The sequence below is a fragment of the Balaenoptera ricei genome, chromosome 2 (assembly GCF_028023285.1).
Source record: "Balaenoptera ricei isolate mBalRic1 chromosome 2, mBalRic1.hap2, whole genome shotgun sequence".
In the NCBI taxonomy this organism is placed as follows: domain Eukaryota; kingdom Metazoa; phylum Chordata; class Mammalia; order Artiodactyla; family Balaenopteridae; genus Balaenoptera; species Balaenoptera ricei.
In genome coordinates this window covers 156,228,880-156,248,684 of record NC_082640.1, presented here as the reverse complement: position 1 = coordinate 156,248,684, position 19,805 = coordinate 156,228,880, and the positions used below count along the sequence as shown (strand labels likewise).

At 43.5% G+C, this 19,805-nt stretch overlaps 1 protein-coding gene across 4 annotated transcripts in view; it reads left to right on the top strand.

The window, feature by feature from the left end:
* The window catches only part of SLC8A3 (solute carrier family 8 member A3), a 158,911-nt gene that overhangs the window by 128,010 nt on the left and 11,096 nt on the right, over nt 1-19,805 (top strand). For all 4 annotated transcript variants that reach the window (XM_059914521.1, XM_059914522.1, XM_059914523.1 and 1 more), the window contains exon 3: nt 16,413-16,516. In XM_059914521.1, the coding sequence (XP_059770504.1) occupies nt 16,413-16,516 (104 nt within the window). The remainder of the gene's footprint in view (nt 1-16,412; nt 16,517-19,805) is intronic.

Genomic DNA, 19,805 nt, shown 5'->3' with positions numbered 1-19,805 from the left:
GTGTAAGATGGGACTTTTTTTTTTTTTTTGGTTTTGAACCTATAATGAAAGTAAAAAATGAATGCAGAAGAACACAATGCTAAAAACTTAGTATGAATGTGAATCTCACTAGATGTTCAAATCTGGTACAGTGCAAATTTTGTTCATACTATTTTGCATTTTTACAAACTCAAATCACTTTGGTTCCTATACTTGCTATAAAGTATTGGCAGCAAAATTCTTCAGATTCACATCTTTTGGCTACATTGTTTCTAACAGATATAGATTTATTTCCAGTTTAAGAGAAAAAATACTTACAGTTTGTGCATGATCAAGTATATTTGAAAGATTCAACAACTGCTTTCATCTAATAACTTCTGGCTTTTCATAAAATGCAGACATCCTCATTGAAAAATCTTTTCACGTGGCTGATCATTTTCGTTTTCAGAAAATGTATAAGGGGTCATTGCAAAGCTCAGAATGATCCTTTTCTTTTAAACAAAATTCCTCTAAAACAAATTAGCTACAGTAGACTAAAATTTACCCCAGGATATTTTCCTCAAAACGAAACCAAACCGCAACAAGGACCATCATGCAAGTGGGGCCGAGGGCGCAGTCCCCAGCCAGTGGCAGTGGCTCCGCCTAAGAGGGGACATTTTAGAAACTCAATCTACCACAGCCTCGTCACACACCCACATTCCTTTCAAAAGCCAAATCTTTGAGCCTTTTTTTCCCCCAAAGGCCTGTTTGAATAAGCTCATTCAGATAGCTACCCATTTTGAGCAAGCAGTAGCATGTGGTAAAATAATTTGTAAATCGATCAGAACTACCTTTTCTCAACATAACCTCTCTCGAACGTGCTGGCAGAAGCTGACACTGTCAGTGGTCAGCTGGAACTGGCTCCTCCCAGTTCCTAAGAGCTGATTGTTAAGTGTTTAAGATTTTTGCAAGCTGGTCGTTCAAACAATTAGTACCTTCAAATTGGCTATAGTGGGAATATTTACACCATGGAAGGCATCACCCCAAATCAGGGCTCCTTTTTTTTTTTTTCCAATGAGCAGGTTTACCAGCATACCACTGGGTGCCGACCTTTCTTTACAGGTCATCTCCTTGCTCTCCTGTAGCACGCAGGATCCTTTCCACAGCCTTTTTTCTTGCATGGTCATCACCCTACCCACCAGGAAAGGGGCGATAACTCCCTTTTAAATCAGTTCATCTCTTTGACGTAATGGTATGTGGTAGAGTTGAATTCTGCCTCCCCTCCAACGGACTCAGTCCTTTGGATGAACCACCTGTGACAGCCCCAGAACCATTTGGAGTGGGCGCCATCTCCCCCAGGAGACATCTCTCCTCCGGATTCACATATCAGATCTCAGTTAGAAGCTCAGTCTTTAGAGCCACACTGTCTGAGTTCAAATTCCAGCTCTGCCACTCATTTAACTGTGACCTTGGGCTAGTCTCTTAACTTCTGTGGGCCTCTGGTTCCTCATCTATAAAGTGGGGATAAAAACAGTACCTACCTACATGGGTTACGGTGAAGACTAACTAAATGAGATGATGTATGCACCTTGCCTGACATGTACCTACCTTACGGGTTTGTTGTGAAGATTGAATTATTTAATATAACTAAAGTGCCAGAATAGAACAGTGCCTGGCATAAAGTAAGCACTATTAAATATTAGTCAATTAATTTGAAACATGGTTTCTAGACTCTTCATCATCTTAGTCTCCCTGTTCTGGGTGCACTCCAATTTCCCTCTCAAAATGTAGTGCCAGAATGGACCTAACTCCAGCCTTTGGCTGAAATGCTACACTTTGAATCCAGCCCCTCTCTCCCTGACTGGCAGTAGTTTTTGAGTAGCTGCCTCCTTTTCCCTAAGTTTTTAGTAGAGTCAGAGAGAATTCCCCCAAAAGTACTGGCCCCTAGACCAGCAGCATAGGAATACCAAGGTTACTTGTTAGAAATGCAGACTCTCAGGCCCCACACCAGACCTACCTAATCAGAATTTGCATTTTAACAAGATTCCCAGGGAAAACATATGCACACCAAAGTTTGAGAAGCGCTGTTTTCGGGAACCCTATGCCACACCTATTTTCAAGAGAAAAATCAATGAAAGCATCCTAAGCCTTCTCATGAGATGAGGAGCTTTTTCCCCAGACCTTGGTAGGGGTCGGGGGAGTGTCAGTGTTGGGTTGTCAGGCTGTGATTGGAGGTGGGAGGGCTTTTTCAGCCCTGGTTCAAAGCCAGAAACTTGGCAAGGAAAGAGAGGGGGGCTGCTGGCACCAACTAGAGAGATAAAAAAGAACTAAAAGAAGAACCCAACACGGACGTGAGTCTTCTGAAAGCTCCCACAGAAAGGCTAACAGTTCTGCTGCCAGCTCTGTCCTGCAGCCCCAGGTCAAGGAAGCTTTGAGAGCATTAGGTGGCCTGGGGCAGTCAGGATAAATTTAGAAATGATGAAAAGGAACACTTGTTGATGTGGTGAAGAGTCATTTAGTGGAAATCAGGAGGGAAGAGGTCACCAAGTCAGAGATTCTTTAGAGATTATTTCCAGCAAGGAAGGGCCAAAGGGTTAAGAAGCCAGCTACTCACATCGCAAAGCAGAGGCAGATCCCTTTATTACCTGCCTATGCTGCCTGAATTTAAATGGGAGAATTCTAGGGTTCTTACTGTGGCCACAGCTTGGGAATGGCAGCCAGAGTTTACCCACCCGCTTGTACAAAATAAGCTATAGGAGTAATAGAGGACATATGCCAAAATCCCAACTCTGCTGTTTACTAGCTGTGTGACTCTGGGCAAGTTACTTAACCTCTCTGAGCATCTGTTTTCTCATCTTTATTTATTTTTTTTAAACATCTTTATTGGAATATAATTGCTTTACAATGGTGTGTTAGTTTCTGTTTTCTCATCTTTAAACTGGAAGGAATAATACCTAGTTTACATGGCTGAAGTAAGGATGAAGTAAGAAAGTTCTCATGGCGCTGAAGGCAATGTAAATGTATATATTACATTAGATTCCTTCCTTGTGTAAGTGAAATTCACAAAGTCCTGATTTGGAATTGGGTGTCCTCATATAAAGGAATGTTCTGAGAGGCCAGCCAGGAAGCCCAGAAATGTGTTTCCTAATCCCTTCCAGGTTGCTGGTGGGCGAGCTCCTGGGGGCATCTTTTCCAGGCAGCACAGTTAGGTCTTAGCTGGGAATGCTGCATGCTTTGGCACCTCCTTCCACAGAAGGCTCGGAGGAGAGGCAAGTGCAGGCCTAGAGCCTCTGAAAGCATTACTGGCTCTTAGGAGCAGCTGCTTAGGATGATCTGACCTCATGATCATTTAGTAACTGCCACTGGGCAGAAGGAGGAATTGGGAATAGGAGAGATATGGGGCTCAAAAGCCCTAGCCTAAACCCATGAGTTAGATCCCGGCTTGTTGTTGGAGAGAGCTCCTGAAAACTGGACAAATAGAGTAGGTTAAGTACGCTGAGGTTGTAGTTCAATGACATTTGGGCTTCTGGCCTCTTTGTGCCACTGAGAATGCTTAGTCATTCCACCAAAGTAGCTTTCAGTATATTTTTTTGTTCCTAATGAGTTACATTTTTACTGTGAAAAGACAGAGTAGATTTATTTCAAGAAGCTTCAGGTTCATGATTAATTTCATGAATTTCAGATTAATTTCATGAAATTAGAAATTTTGTGAATTTCTAATGTGTTAGAAATTCGCCACTAGCAAGTCACTTGGGAAGACATGATTGAGGGCCTCCTCTACACCAGGCACTAGGACTATAGTGGCAAGTAAGAAAGACATGCTCGGAGAGAGGAGAAGATGGCAGAAGAGTAAGATGGGGAGATCACCTTCCTCCCCACAGATACATCAGAAATACATCTACATGTGGAACAACTCCTATAGAACACCCACTGAACACTGGCAGAAGACCTCAGACCTCCCAAAAGGCAAGAAACTCCCCACGTGCCTGGGTAGGGCAAAAGAAAAAAGAAATAACAGAGACAAAAGAATAGGGATGGGACCTGCACCAGTGGGAGGGAGCTGTGAAGGAGGAAAGGTTTCCACACACTAGGAAGCCCCTTCCCTGGCGGAGACGGCGGGTGGCAGAGGGGGGAAGCTTCAGAGCCGCGGAGGAGAGCACAGCCACAGGGGTGCGGAGGGCAAAGCGGAGAGATTCCCACACGGATGATCAGTGCAGCCCGCCACTGCCAGGGTCCCGTGATCCAGGGACAACTGCCCCGGGAGAACACACCGCGCGCTTCAGGCTGCTGCAACGTCACGCCGGCCTCTGCTGCCGCAGGCTCGCCCCACATTCCGTACCCCTCCCTCCCCCCGGCCTGAGTGAGCCAGAGACCCCGAATCAGCTACTCCTTTAACCCTGTCCTGTCTGAGCGAAGAACAGACGCCCTCAGGCAACCTACATGCAGAGGCGGGTCCAAATCCAAAGCTGAACCCCGGGAGCTGTGTGAACAAAGAAGAGAAAGGGAAATCTCTCCCAGCAGCCTCAGGAGCAATGGATTAAATTCCCACAATCAACTTGATGTACCCTGCATCTGTGGAATACCTGAATAGACAACGAATCATCCCAAATTGAGGAGGAGGACTTACGGAGCAAGATATATTATTTTTTCCCCTTTTCCTCTTTTAGTGAGTGTGTATGTGTATGCGTCTCTGTGAGATTTGGTCTGTATAGCTTTGCTTTCACCTTTTGTCCTAGGGTTCTGTCTGTCCGGTTTTTTTGTTTTTTTTTTCTTTACTTAAAAAAATTTTTTTTCTTAATAATTATTTTTTATTTTAATAACTTTATTTTATTCTAGCTTACTTTATTTTATTTTATCCTCTTTCTTTCTTTCTATTTTTTCTCCCTTTTATTCTGAGCCGTGTGGATGACAGGCTCTTGGTGCTCCAGCCAGGCGTCAGGGTTGTGCCTCTGAGGTGGGAGAGCCAACTTCAGGATACTGGTCCACAAGAGTCCTCCCAGCTCCACGTAATACCAAACGTCGAAAATCTCCCAGAGATCTCCACCTCAACACCAAGACCCAGCTTCACTCAATGACCAGCAAGCTACAGTGCAGGACAGCCTATGCCGAACAACTAGCAAGACAGGAACACAGCCCCATCCATTAGCAGAGAGGCTGCCTAAAATCATAATAAGTCCACAGACACCCCAAAACACACGACCAGACATAGACCTGCCCACCAGAAAGACAAGATCCAGCCTCATCCACCAGAACACAGGCACTAGTCCCCTCCACCAGGAAGCCTACACAACCCACTGAACCAACCTTAGCCACTGGGAACAGAAGCCAAAAACAATGGGAACTATGAACCTGCAGCCTGCGAAAAGGAGACCCCAAACACAGTAAGATAAGCAAAATGAGAAGACAGAAAAACACACAGCAGATGAAGGAGCAAGGTAAAAACACACCAGACCTAACAAATGAAGAGGAAATAGGCAGTCTACCTGAAAAACAATTCAGAATAATGATAGTAAAGATGATCCAAAATCTTGGAAATAGAATAGACAAAATGCAAGAAACATTTAACAAGGACCTAGAAGAACTAAAGAGGAAACAAGCAATGATGAACAACACAATAAATGAAATTAAAAATACTCTAGAAGGAATCAATAGCAGAATAACTGAGGCAGAAGAACGGATAAGTAACCTGGAAGATAAAACAGTGGAAATAACTACTGCAGAGCAGAATAAAGAAAAAAGAATGAAAAGAACTGAGGACACTCTCAGAGACCTCTGGGACAACATTAAACGCACCAACATTCAAATTATAGGGGTCCCAGAAGAAGAAGAGAAAAAGAAAGGGACTGAGAAAATATTTGAAGAGATTATAGTTGAAAACTTGCCTAATATGGGAAAGGAAATAGTTAATCAAGTCCTGGAAGCACAGAGAGTCCCATACAGGATAAATCCAAGGAGAAACACGCCAAGACACATATTAATCAAACTATCAAAAATTAAATATAAAGAAAACATATTAAAAGCAGCAAGGGAAAAACAACAAATAGCACGCAAGGGAATCCCCATAAGGTTAACAGCTGATCTTTCAGCAGAAACTCTGCAAGCCAGAAGGGAGTGGCAGGACATATTTAAAGTGATGAAGGAGAAAAACCTACAACCAAGATTACTCTACCCAGCAAGGATCTCATTCAGATTTGATGGAGAAAGTAAAACCTTTACACACAAGCAAAAGCTGAGAGAGTTCAGCACCACCAAACCAGCCCTACAACAAATGTTAAAGGAACTTCTCTAGGCAAGAAACACAAGAGAAGGAAAACACCTACAATAACAAACGCAAAACATTTAAGAAAATGGGAATAGGAACATACATATCGATAATTACCTTAAATGTAAATGGATTAAATGCTCCCACCAAAAGACACAGACTGGCTGAATGGATACCAAAACAAGACCCATATATATGCTGTCTACAAGAGACCCACTTCAGACCTAGGGACACATACAGACTGAAAGTGAGGGGATGGAAAAAGATATTCCATGCAAATGGAAATCAGAAGAAATCTGGACTAGCAATTCTCATATCAGACAAAATAGACTTTAAAATAAAGACTATTACAAGAGACAAAGAAGGACACTACATAATGATCAAGGGATCGATCCAAGAAGAAGATATAACAATTGTAAATATTTATGCACCCAACATAGGAGCACCTCAATACATAAGGCAAATACTAACAGCCATAAAAGGGGAAAACGACAGTAACACAATCATAGTAGGGGACTTTAACACCCCACTTTCACCAATGGACAGATCATCCAAAATGAAAATAAATAAGGAAACACAAGCTTTAAATGATACATTAAACAAGATGGACTTAATTGATATTTATAGGACATTCCACCCAAAAACAACAGACTACACATTTTTCTCAAGTGCTCATGGAACATTCTCCAGGATAGATCATATCTTGGGTCACAAATCAAGCCTTGGTAAATTTAAGAAAATTGAAATCATATCAAGTATCTTTTCCGACCACAATGCTATGAGACTAGATATCAATTACAAGAAAAGATCTGTAAAAAATACAAACACATGGAGGCTATACAATACACTACTTAATAACGAAGTAATCACTGAAGAAATCAAAGGGGAAATCAAAAAATACCTAGAAACAAATGACAATGGAGACACAACGACCCAAAACCTATGGGATGCAGCAAAAGCAGTTCTAAGAGGGAAGTTTATAGCAATACAGTCCTACCTAAAGAAACAGGAAACATCTCAAATAAACAACCTAATCTTGCACCTAAAGCAATTAGAGAAAAAAGAACAAAAAAACCCCAAAGTTAGTAGAAGGAAAGAAATCATAAAGATCAGATCAGAAATAAATGAAAAAGAAATGAAGGAAACGATAGCAAAGATCAATGAAACTAAAAGCTGGTTCTTTGAGAAGATAAACAAAATTGATAAACCATTAGCCAGACTCATCAAGAAAAAAAAGGAGAAGACTCAAATCAATAGAATTAGAAATGAAAAAGGACAAGTAACAACTGACACTGCAGAAATACAAATGATCATGAGAGATTACTACAAGCAACTCTACGCCAATAAAATGGACATCCGGGAAGAAATAGACAAATTCTTAGAAATGCACAACCTGCAGAGACTGAACCAGGAAGAAATAGAAAATATGAACAGACCAATTCCAAGCACTGAAACTGAAACTGTGATTAAAAATCTTGCAACAAACAAAAGCCCAGGACCAGATGGCTTCACAGGCAAATTCTATCAAACATTTAGAGAAGAGCTAACACCTATCCTTCTCAAACTCTTCCAAAATATTGCAGAGGGAGGAACACTCCCCAACTCAGTCTACGAGGCCACCATCACCCTGATACCAAAACCAGACAAAAATACTACAAAAAAAGAAAATTACAGACCAATATCACTGATGAACATAGATGCAAAAATCCTCAACAAAATACTAGCAAACAGAATCCAACAGCACATGAAAAGGATCATACACCACGATCAAGTGGGATTTATCCCAGGGTTGCAACGATTCTTCAATATATGCAAATCAATCAATGTGATACACCATATTAACAAATTGAAGAATAAAAACCATATGATCATCTCAATAGATGCAGAGAAAGCTTTTGACAAAATTCAACACCCATTTATGATAAAAGCCCTGCAGAAAGTAGGCATAGAGGGAACTTTCCTCAACATAATAAAGACCATATATGACAAACCCTCAGCCAACATCATCCTCAATGGTGAAAAACTGAAACCATTTCCACTAAGATCAGGAACAAGACAAGGTTGCCCACTCTCACCACTATTATTCAACATAGTTTTGGAAGTTTTAGCCACTGCAATCAGGGAAGAAAAAGAAATAAAAGGAATCCCAATTGGAAAAGAAGAAGTAAAGCTGTCACTGTTTGCAGATGACATGATACTATACATAGAGAATCCTAAAGATGCTACCAGAAAACTACTAGAGCTAATCAATGAATTTGGTAAAGTAGCAGGATACAAAATTAATGCACAGAAATGTCTTTCATTCCTATACAGTAATGATGAAAAATCTGAAAGTGAAATTAAGAAAACACTCCCATTTACCATTGCAACAAAAAGAATAAAATATCTAGGAATAAACCTACCTAGGAGACAAAAGACCTGTATGCAGAAAATTATAAGACACTGACGAAAGAAATTAAAGATGATACAAATAGATGGAGAGATATACCATGTTCTTGGATTGGAAGAATCAACATTGGGAAAATGACTCTACTACCCAAAGCAATCTACAGATGCAATGCAATCCCTATCAAACTACTACTGGCATTTTTCACAGAACTAGAACAAAAAATTTCACAATTTGTATGGAAACACAAAAGACCCCGAATAGCCAAAGCAATCTTGAGAACGAAAAATGGAGCTGGGGGAATCAGGCTCCCTGACTTCAGACTATACAACAAAGCTACAGTAATCAAGACAGTATGGTACTGGCACAAAAACAGAAATATAGATCAATGGAACAGGATAGAAAGCCCAGAGATAAACCCATGCACATATGGTCACCTTATCTTTGATAAAGGAGGCAAGCATATACAGTGGAGAAAAGGCAGCCTCTTCAATAAGTGGTGCTGGGAAAACTGGACAGCTACATGTAAAAGTATGAAATTAGAACACTCCCTAACACCATACACAAAAATAAACTCAACATGGATTAAAGACCTAAACGTAAGGCCAGACACTATCAAAGTCTTAGAGGAAAACATAGACAGAACACTCTATGACATAAATCACAGCAAGATCCTTTTTGACCCAGCTCCTAGAGAAATGGAAATAAAAACACAAATAAACAAATGGGACCTAATGAAACTTAAAAGCTTTTGCACAGCAAAGGAAACCATAAACAAGACCAAAAGACAACCCTCAGAATGGGAGAAAATATTTGCAAATGAAGCAACTGACAAAGGATTAATCTCCAAAATTTACAAGCAGCTCATGCAGCTCAATAACAAAAAAACAAACAACCCAATCCAAAAATGGGCAGAAGACCTAAATAGACATTTCTCCAAAGAAGATATACAGATTGCCAACAGACACATGAAAGAATGCTCAACATCATTAATCATTAGAGAAATGCAAATCAAAACTACAATGAGATATCATCTCACACCGGTCAGAATGGCCATCATCAAAAAATCTAGAAACAATAAATGCTGGAGAGGGTGTGGAGAAAAGGGAACCCTGTTGCACTGTTGGTTGGAATGTAAATTGATACAGCCACTATGGAGAACAGTATGGTGGTTCCTTAAAAAACTAAAAATGGAACTACCATACGACCCAGCAATCCCACTACTGGGCATATACCCTGAGAAAACCATAATTCAAAAAGAGTCATGTACCACAATGTTCATTGCAGCTCTATTTACAATAGCCAGGACATGGAATCAACCTAAATATACATCAACAGATGAATGGGTAAAGAAGATGTGACACATATATACAATGGAATATTACTCAGCCATAAAAAGAAATGAAATTGAGTTATTTGTAGTGAGGTGGATGGAGTTAGAGTCTGTCATATAGAGTGAAGTAAGTCAGAAAGAGAAAAACAAACACAGTATGCTAATACATATGTATGGAATCTAAGGGGCAAAAAAAAAGGTCATGAAGAAACTAGTTGCAAGTCGGGAATAAAGACACAGACCTACTAGAGCATGGACTTGAGGATATGTGGAGGGGGAAGGGTAAGCTGTGACAAAGTGAGAGAGTGGCATTGACATATATACACTACCAAACGTAAAATGGAAAGCTAGTGGGAAGCAACCGCATAGCACAGGGAGATCAACTCGGTGTTTTGTGACCATCTAGAGGGGTGGGATAGGGAGGGTGGGAGGGAGGGTGATGCAAGAGGGAAGAGATATGGGAACATATGTATATGTATAACTGATTCACTTTGTTATAAAGCAGAAACTAACACACCATTGTAAAGCAATTATACTCCAATAAAGATGTTAATAAAAACAAAACAACATCAAAAAATAACTACAATCAGCAATATGAAGGCAGCTGAAAAAAAAGAGACATGCTCCCTGTCCTCAGGGAGCTTACACTCTAATGTGGACAGATAGGCTGTAAACAAATAAGTTAATAACCTACCCAGCTGACTTTGGGCTGTAATCGGTGCACTGAAGGGAATGAGCCGAGGAAATAACATGATGGAACATGATAGAAGGTGACCCAGGGTGGAGAGGTGGGCATGGTGTGGAGGAAAGAGACCCAAAGAGATAACATGGCCATGGAAGGCCACACAGAGGAAGGAATGTTTATGAGGCAACCAAAAGGACGAGGATAAGCATGGACCCAGCACAGGGAACAGCAAAGATGATGCCCTTAGTGGGAAAGGACTTGATTTGAGGAACAGAAAGCCCAGTCTGTCTGGGACTCACGAGCAAGAGGACAACGTGATGAATTAAGTTGGGTTATACAAGATCCTATAGGCAGTGGTAAAGACTTTGTATTTATTCCAATTAATGAGGCATGATAGGACCTGGATTTTATTTTCAATAGATAACCCTGGTTGTCATTTAGGGAAGGGATTTAAGGAAGAGGGCAAAGTCAGGAGCAGGAAAACCTCTTAGGAGGCTGTTGTAAAGTCCAAGGGAGAGGTAATGGTGCTTTGATCTAGGTCTTGATAGCAGAATAGGCAAATTAAATGGTTTAGGGTCAGAGGTGGGTGTCGGGCTGGTAATGGGGAGGGATGAGGGAAAGGAAGGATTTGGGTGATTCTGGGTTTGGATAGATGATGGTGCCATTGACTGAAATGGGGGAGAACAAGTCTGGAAAGAGAACGCAAGACCTGGCTGGTGACTCTTAATAAATTTAAATGTTCTTGTGGCCTCATGTGTGGCTTTAGCAGAACTGCAACTTTCTCAGTTTTCTCCCGGCAAGGTAACACCTTAAGCCCAAACAGATGTGGTGCCTTCCGCACGAGCCATCTCAGGGAGGGAGTCTTACACCGTGCCTCCTCCACGCATGATACCGTCCAGCTGGGGGTTCCACCTAGCTCACCTCAGTTTCTTCTGCCACTGCTTAATGCCTGGCCTCATTTCCCTGTCTTCAACTAAGTTGTCAGTGGCTTCTCTCCTTCCGTTTGTCTGTTCACTAAAAAATCAAACAAGCACAAGCCGTGCTGTGTCTGATGTGGGGTGTGTCCAACCCAGAGCTTGTCACTGACAGGGGCACAAAACCAGATTTGGAGAGAATATAAGAGTCTGTCTCCATGCTACCACCTTTAACATGCCAATCCCCTCTAAGAACCCATTTGGGATCTCTCATCCTGTTTTATCCAATTCTTTCTTGACCTGACATCTATTTCCAGCCTGTACCACCTCTTGGGTCACCAGTTCTATTGCCTGATTTCCTTGTATTCTCTGACTCAGTGACTGGAGGTGAAAAGATTTCTTTACATATTACTCTCAAACTACCAGACTGGGGTAATATTACTCTTAGTAACGATAGTTGCTATTTATTAAATATTTACGAGGGAACATACACCTTGCCAAGTGCTTTGCGTGTATTTTCTCAATTAAGAACGCTATGAAGAGGTATTAGTATTCCACTTTACAAATGAGACTTGGCGAGCTTTAGCAAGCTGCCCGAGGTCACCCAGCTCATGAGAGGAGGGGGCTGGGTTTGATCCCAGGTCGCAGTCTCCCATCCCAATGCCACCGCCCTGGAGGAGGGAAGGCCAAAGTATTGTGGCCTTTCAGAGGCGGGACACTCACACGATCTCTGGTGGCCAGCCAGGTTTTCCTGTGACTGGGGGTAGGTGTAGCAAGTGTGGAGGGTTTGGAGTCTGTTTCTGAAGCACTGGGGTGGCGGGAGCTGGGTGGGTTAGTAACTGCTCTTACATTCACTTCAGGAGCGACGGACCCACATCTGGTTCTACAGGATCGACAGTGTGGCCGACGGAAGCTCTGTAGACATGCAAAGCTCCAACGGTGACTTGGGAAACACGGGAGAGCTGAGAGTTTGTTCCAAGTCAGAATGTAGCAATATTCCTACTTTATACAAATGAATAAAGGCTGGAGCGGAAGGCCTCAGTCTCCTCAACAAAGGGCAGGCCTCGCTCGGGGCACCCGTGTGCTAAAGGGTGGGTGCCCGTGGGCAGCTGAGCAGGGCTTCTGTGTGGCCCCTTCTTTCCCACCGCTGAGGGGAGACTCAGCTCCATGCCCACCCCCGTCCGGCAATGTCTCACACCCTCTGGGAGAGACCTTAAACGTCTTGTCCGAGGTCTGATCCGGAAATGTCCCCCTCATCAAGCAAAGGCTGGGAGAAGCTCAGGTCCACCTCTGTTTTTAAAGCTCCTAGTAATATATTTTTCTAAAGTAAAGAAATGCAAAACAGGGTTCCTGGCTTGGTTTATAATTTTCAATGTTTAAATTCGCAAAACAACTCCTTTTAACATAAAAAAAACAACATAATTGTGCTAGTCACAAGATCATTGTAGGATTTATGAACTAATCATAATTCAGAGAGCCCTAGAGTTCCTGTGATCTAGCCAGTGTATTCCTCTGAATGCAGAAGCTCACTTGGAGATCAGGTCGGTAGTGCTCGATGCCTGCTGTGAATTACCAGAAGGTGTGACTTGAGCCAAATGGCCCTCCTGGCTTCCCTGTGATAGCCACGACCACAGAGAAAGGGGCAGGCTCCAACTGCGGCCCCCCACACTCTGCCCTTTCTATAAAATAAAACTTTCAAGTCGATATCAGCTGATTTCAAAAGAAAAAAAAAATTGTTTTAAATTCCCCCTTGCCCCAGAAGCAAGAGAGAATAAGGAAGCAAATGCTTTAGGAGAACCTGAATGCCTGAGCCTTTGTATGTATATTATTTCATAGCTCTCACGACTGCCCTGAGATGGTGTAATTTACGCATTATTCAACCCGTTTGTGTATCAGGGAAATAATTCGTCCAAGGTCACCTAGCATATCCAGGATTAGAACCTAGATCCTTTGACATCAAAGCCTGAGCTCTTTCTAATCTTCCAGTCTGATCATGCCATGAAGCCTCACGAAGCCCAGGAGGAGCCCAGTGGGGCTGGAAGGGGGCCTGGGGTGGTCACTCTCCTCCGTGTCCCTACCGTGTTGGGGCAAACTTTGACTTTTCTGGATCTTTTCACTGTTTCTTTCTCTTTCCGTTTCTTATCCTGGCTGGCTGGGCCCCCACTCTGCTCCTTGTTTGTGATACTTATTTTTCCATCCACAGCAAAATAATTCACATCAAGGTAATTGATCATGAGGCGTATGAGAAAAACAAGAATTACTTCATTGAGATGATGGGCCCCCGCATGGTGGATATGAGTTTTCAGAAAGGTGTAGTACCCTGTCCTGCACACTAATGTCAACTCTCTCCTCTCCTCTTCTGTTTCCTCCTTTCTCCACTCCTTTTGTCTCCTTCTCTTCCCCTTTCTTCTGCCTCTCTGGTTCACTGTCCCTTGTTTCTTTTCTGTTTCGAGATCTCTTTTCCCCTCTCCTTCTCCCTCTGTTTTCTCTGCACCCAGCTCTGTCCTAACACCTGCCAGCCTGTCACATGGTGTTGTAAGAGGGATGCTCAAGAGCCCATGGCAATTTTTGTGGGATGGGGAAATGGATATGGGGAAAAAACCGCAAGAGAGAGAAAGAGAGAGAAAAAAACCACCAGCCACAGCCCTGAGAGTATCGTATATGAGGCTCTCTGCTTCTCCTGAGTGGTTTAGGATACAAGGAAGAAAAAGATAGTGCAATCCCAGGCAGAAGGGCAGCCCTGGGAAACTGGCCCAGCTCTCAGCATAGAGATCCGTGGGGCAGCTCTTCTCAGGGCTAAGCTGATAATCTCTGGATGTTGACAATCAATGTATTTGTATCTGGGTTCTGTTTGTGGTTCATCCCATTCCCCAGGACAGGCTTTAGGAGCCATCTTATCTGCCATATCCCTGCCAGCAAGTGTGTTTTTCCCTCCCTGACCTTGATTGAGCTGAAAGTACAGGTTTGAGTTCTAGGTCTAGGTCAAAGACTTACCTGCTGTCTTCTGTCTTCCCTAAGCAGGGCATCTAGGTGTGAAGGCAGTTAGAAGAGTGGGAGAGAGGATTCTGACCTGAGGCGAGGCTTCCCCAAGAAGTCACAGGACTTCTCAGAGTGGACGCAGCTTTTGCCTTTGATTTAAATGGCCCCATACACCCCAGCCTCCAATAGACAGTCAGAAAATCCTCTTCTGGATGGATCATACTGTGGAAGAGGGAGCCGTCAATCATGCTCCTCCAGACCATGCCCATGGTCACAGAGCAAGCACACCCTTCCCATCCCACAGCAGAGTCCCTGCAGTGGAAAGACAGGCCAGGCTCACAGCCCTTAGACAGCCCTAGAGTACCATATCTAGGGCAAGAGAGATTCCCAGAAAATGCTTCTCGACAATCAGTGAGCTTTGTCTTTTGTGCAATGAGCAAGGTGTGGAAAGGTGTCCAAAAAGTGCCCAAAAGGTCACACACACACACACACACACACCACAAATGCACAGCAAGTGCTGTGCCCAAAGCACCTTAGATCCACCTACCACTTTGTAGAAAACAAAGCTGAGCCTGTCTTCAGAATGGAACAGAAACATCAGAGGCTCTGATGAGACTTTTTAGGCTATTGTTTGTTAGCACCTTTTTGCCCTTTAGAGAGCATTTAGGTCCCAGGCCAAAAAGGAAGAAAAAAAAAAAAGAGAGAGAGAGAGAAAGAGAAAAAGAAAAGAAAAAACCCCACAAAAATAAAACAAACAAAACCAAAAATAAAAGCAGAAAATAACAATTAGGGCTCACTATTAGGACCCGTTGACACCACTGTGGTTCCATGAAGGAACAGGAGAAGCCACACAGGGAGACCCAGGCCCACATGGCAACTTCGCCAAAGACAATGGACCTGAGCCAGCCTCAGGCCAGGCTCTGGAAGGAAGTGATTTTCGAGAAAACTTTGCTTCCCTGTATGATTTGGTTTTATTAAAAGACATTGTGCTTTGTTGAGATACCGAGAAATGAACAGAAACCTCCATTATCATGTCCACCAGACCCTTGGTAATTAGCATGTAAGCCAGCTTTGGTACACATCACTGCTATATGATAGAAGTCCGAAGATGATTTAGAATTGATGATTTACATCATTTTTACCACATTTTTCAGGAGTGCATCAGCTGTAAATATTAAAGGAATACTACATCCTATTGTGGTTAATACATATTTATTTTACTTCCCACCACTGAAGCCCTGTGAGATAAAGAATGAGAAAGATAATAGAATTCTGCCTTCTTTCCTTCCCTTCTCTCTCTCTCTCTCTCTCTCTCTCTCTGGTTTCCCTGCCTCATAAATACTTTCAAGATTTTCCTTATGAGGCCCACATAAGAAGTGGGTATAGACACAAGGAAGGGAAACAAGCCCCTAGATAGATACTGTTGACATATTTCCTGTTGTAGAAAAGCCCTGGGTCACCCCCGATGGGCCAGCAGTTCACCTACTGCCCAAAGAAATGCCAATTACCATGTGACACCCAATAGAATGTGCTGCCCAACTCACTTCCTACTAACCATCAGCAGGATCGAAAATGACTCCTCCCCACCATCAGCCCCCTTTTTCCTTCCCATTTCCCTCCTGTCCTCCTGGATCCCTTCCTTTGCCAACTTTTCCTTGCCTCCTGGCTCCCTTTCCCTCTCACCTGTAAGGACAACTATGACCAAGGAGATAAGAAAAGCTAAGACCATTTTTGACACAAGAGCAATACAATCCACCAAGTCCTGTCAAAAGCCACCATGGCAGCACTGGGCTGCATGTGCCAGGAGTGATGGGGAATGATTTTAAAGGCTGGGCTCCGGGTGACCAACCAATCTACCGACCCAGTCGACACTCTCTCTCTTGTTGTCCCTACAGGAAAACCGTAAGGGTTAAAATAGTAGATGAGGAGGAATACGAAAGGCAAGAGAATTTCTTCATTGTCCTTGGTGAACCGAAATGGATGGAACGTGGACTATCAGGTGTGAGATTCTTAAAAACAAAACAAAATAAAACAACAAAAGAAAAAATTTAAACAAGTTGAAAAGCAACAACAACAAAAAGCAACTATGTTTTTTCCTCCCCCCTTTTCTTTCCTTTTCCTCCTTCCTCCTTTTGACCAATGGACTTTTTTATTCTTTTCCCCCCTGTACTCTCGCTCTTACCCTGTTTCGGTATCATTTCTGCCTTCTTAGCCATAGCTTTTTTCCACGTCCTCCTTTTTCACCTTTTGGACACACTACAGCCTCAACCCCTCATGACCCTGATGAGTTACTTCTGCCTTGTGCTCCAGTTATCCGATTACCAATGTCCCCTGCACTCCCCACCCTCACAGCCCCCCACCATACCCACAGAGTCACCTGTAAATGTGCAAACTCCTTGGTGGGTGGGGAGGAGAAGATAAAGAAAGGAATGTAATGTGATGCATGTCTCTGCCCCTTCCCTGCCTTGTTCCCCTTCCACCCCTCACTCTCTAGCCTGGATTGAATGGGGGAGGGTCTGGGATGGGGGCTGGAGCCCGTGTTGCCATGATGCTTTGAGTCTTCTGCTGCATCTCCCAACCTCCGTTGAGTGCTTGGCAGGTTATTCACTTGCAGAGTGGCCCATGGGCCCCTTTGTCCTTCATGGAGGTAAGTGTTTTATCTGGCTATTTCACAGTTGGGTAGAGCAAAACATGGAAAGGTATACCAATTGTCAGAGGCCACGCTTCTGAGAGCTCTCTGAGAGAAAGCTGCCTTCTGAAGTAGTCGTGCAATCTGGAATCCTGAGCTGTTCATCCTTCCCTTGACATCCCACCCCATCCCACTCTACCTCTGTTCTAGCCCAAGGTGGGGTACTTTATTCAGACTACTTTAGGATAATGCAGTCCCGAAAGCAGAAAATTGAGTCTGCAAAATGAAAGTGGTTAACTCCAGGTATGGAAATCTCCTTAGCCGGAGGGTCCTGGAAGAGGATTGACATTGGGCAGGCCCAGAGTACGGTCTTACAGGTTTTCCAATGGAAGGGACTCCAATAGATGGGCATGCTTGGTGTTGATCTCTGAGAAACAGGTGTTGGACGGTTCACAGAAGCCTGCCTTGGCTTGACATCTGCAAATGAGCGTATCACCCAGGTCTCGAGATAACGCTCATCCCACGCCAGAGACGTGGCCTCCTCTCCTCCTTTCCTCAGGCCCTGCATCTTGGGATACCTGCCTAAGGGACTGATTACATTGCAACCAAGGTAGTAGTAAGGAAAGATTTCTTCCCTTGAAGAAAATGATTAGAAGCTACGACTTTGAAAGTGTTGGAGGAATATATGTGGGTAAGAGTCCTCTTGGGAAATACCAAGAGGAGGTCATTCACACTCCCCTTCAGGAGAGATGTGCTGCTGGAGCCTCATGAAGGATAGAACGGCGAGACCTACTTGTTTGTCAAAAAAGGTGATGATTCTGCAGCTACTTCATAGTCACGTGACAAAGGGCAGCATGAAGCCTTTCACTCAAGGACAAATCTAAGAGATTCGGTCACTATGCTCCGAAAGGCTCATGCCCAGGTCTTCTTCTCAGACACGAATGATTGTTCATTTCTCCTTGTCTTCTGGGGACTCTCTCTGCAGACCTGACCGGTTCTGTGCCCACACTGGTTTTACACCTGGTGTTGGAGAGGCAGAAGCCCTCTCTGCCTTCCATTATTCATCCTTTTGTTGGCCACCTAATAAGATGTTGCCATGAGTCTGATTGCCAAAGAGTGCTGGAAGAAAAGAGAAAATCTCCAGTTCCCTTGCTTCCCAGATTGTGTTTCCGCCACCCAGAATATTTTCAGAAATTGTCTCAACACCTGCCCTACTTCATTCTCATCTCCCTTGTGCATTTAATGCACATCTTCATGATTGGATGGGCGTAGCAGACACCTAAGGCCATTGTAAACTAGCGTCATCAATTTCCACAGTCCCAGCTACTTACGTGCAAATGAAAGCAGGACAAAGGATTGCACAGGGTAGCTGAAAAGAAGGCAGTCTTCTCCAGACAAGAAGAATGGGTTGGAAGTCCATCCCTGACTTTATTCTCCAGTAAAGAGACTCTTCTTTTCTGCTTCCCCAATAAACCCCATTCAACAGCTGGACAGAGAGTGACCTAAAATAAACCTTGCGGTCTTCAAGAGACTTGGCCAAACATGAATGCCTATGGCTACTCCTCATTTGAGGACCCCTTTTTACTGCATTGGATTTTCTGTCCAAGGAGATGTCAGCAGAGTCCTAGTGGAGCCCAGTCCTGGGGGAGGGAGTAGGTGAGAAGGTAAGGATTTTATCGAGCTATTGGTGTGATATGCCTCCAGATCTTCCCAGTAACCAAGATGCCAAGATGGAAGGTGCCAATAGGAAAGGTGTCAGTCTTCTGTCAGTTTCTATTGTCTATAGGGTTCATTTTCAGTTTCTTCAGATCTTCTCATATTTTGGCATTAGAGCACAAGTTGATAGGTCATAAAACTTGATTGTCTAGATTCACAGTCAAATGAAACCCCATCCTGATTTCCAGAATGTCCTGCTGTTCTCAAAGTGAGAAACAACACAGCGGAAATTGCTTTACATTATCACTGCTGCATGGGAGAGTCTTAGGCATTCAGAACAGCATAGTATAGTGTGTGCATGGTCAAAATGACAATTGCATTACAAAAAAAAAGTAAAGGACTATATTTGAAATAGGAGATTCTATTCTTGGCAAACAAAACAGACTTCAGAGGTGAGATTAAATGCTCTGGACAAGTTGGAGGAGGGAATAAGGGAGGATGAATAGGAAACACAGTTGCCTTGGAGTAGAGGAAGCCCTGGGGTCTAGCAGTGGACAGCTGAGAGCAACTCTGAGCAGCATGGTCGAGGCTGTCAGGCCTGGGCCTGGACATTGGAAGCCTCAGGTAGGAAAGGAAAGCTCTCTCCCCCAGGAATGGGGCCTGTTTGCGCCCCCTCTTACCACATCCATGGGCTCACCCTAACAAGCTGCCCAAATGCTTCCAAATACTCAGAGCTATGCTGTTTCCTGCTTGTCCCTGGGATGTCTGAGCAGGGATAAATGACTCTCACCTGACCCTGGGAATCAATGCAGGGGAAAGTTCAGCTCCAGCTTCTCTCATCAGCAACAGCAGGAAAAACACCCTGGAGATATCATGTCACTCAGAGTTGGTCTACCTAGATCTCGCTGACCCATCCATAACTGCTAAGTGGAAAGTCTCAGATTCGTGTAGACAATGACAGCAAATGGTGCAGGTCAGCTGACTTAAAGCCCTCTCATAGTGC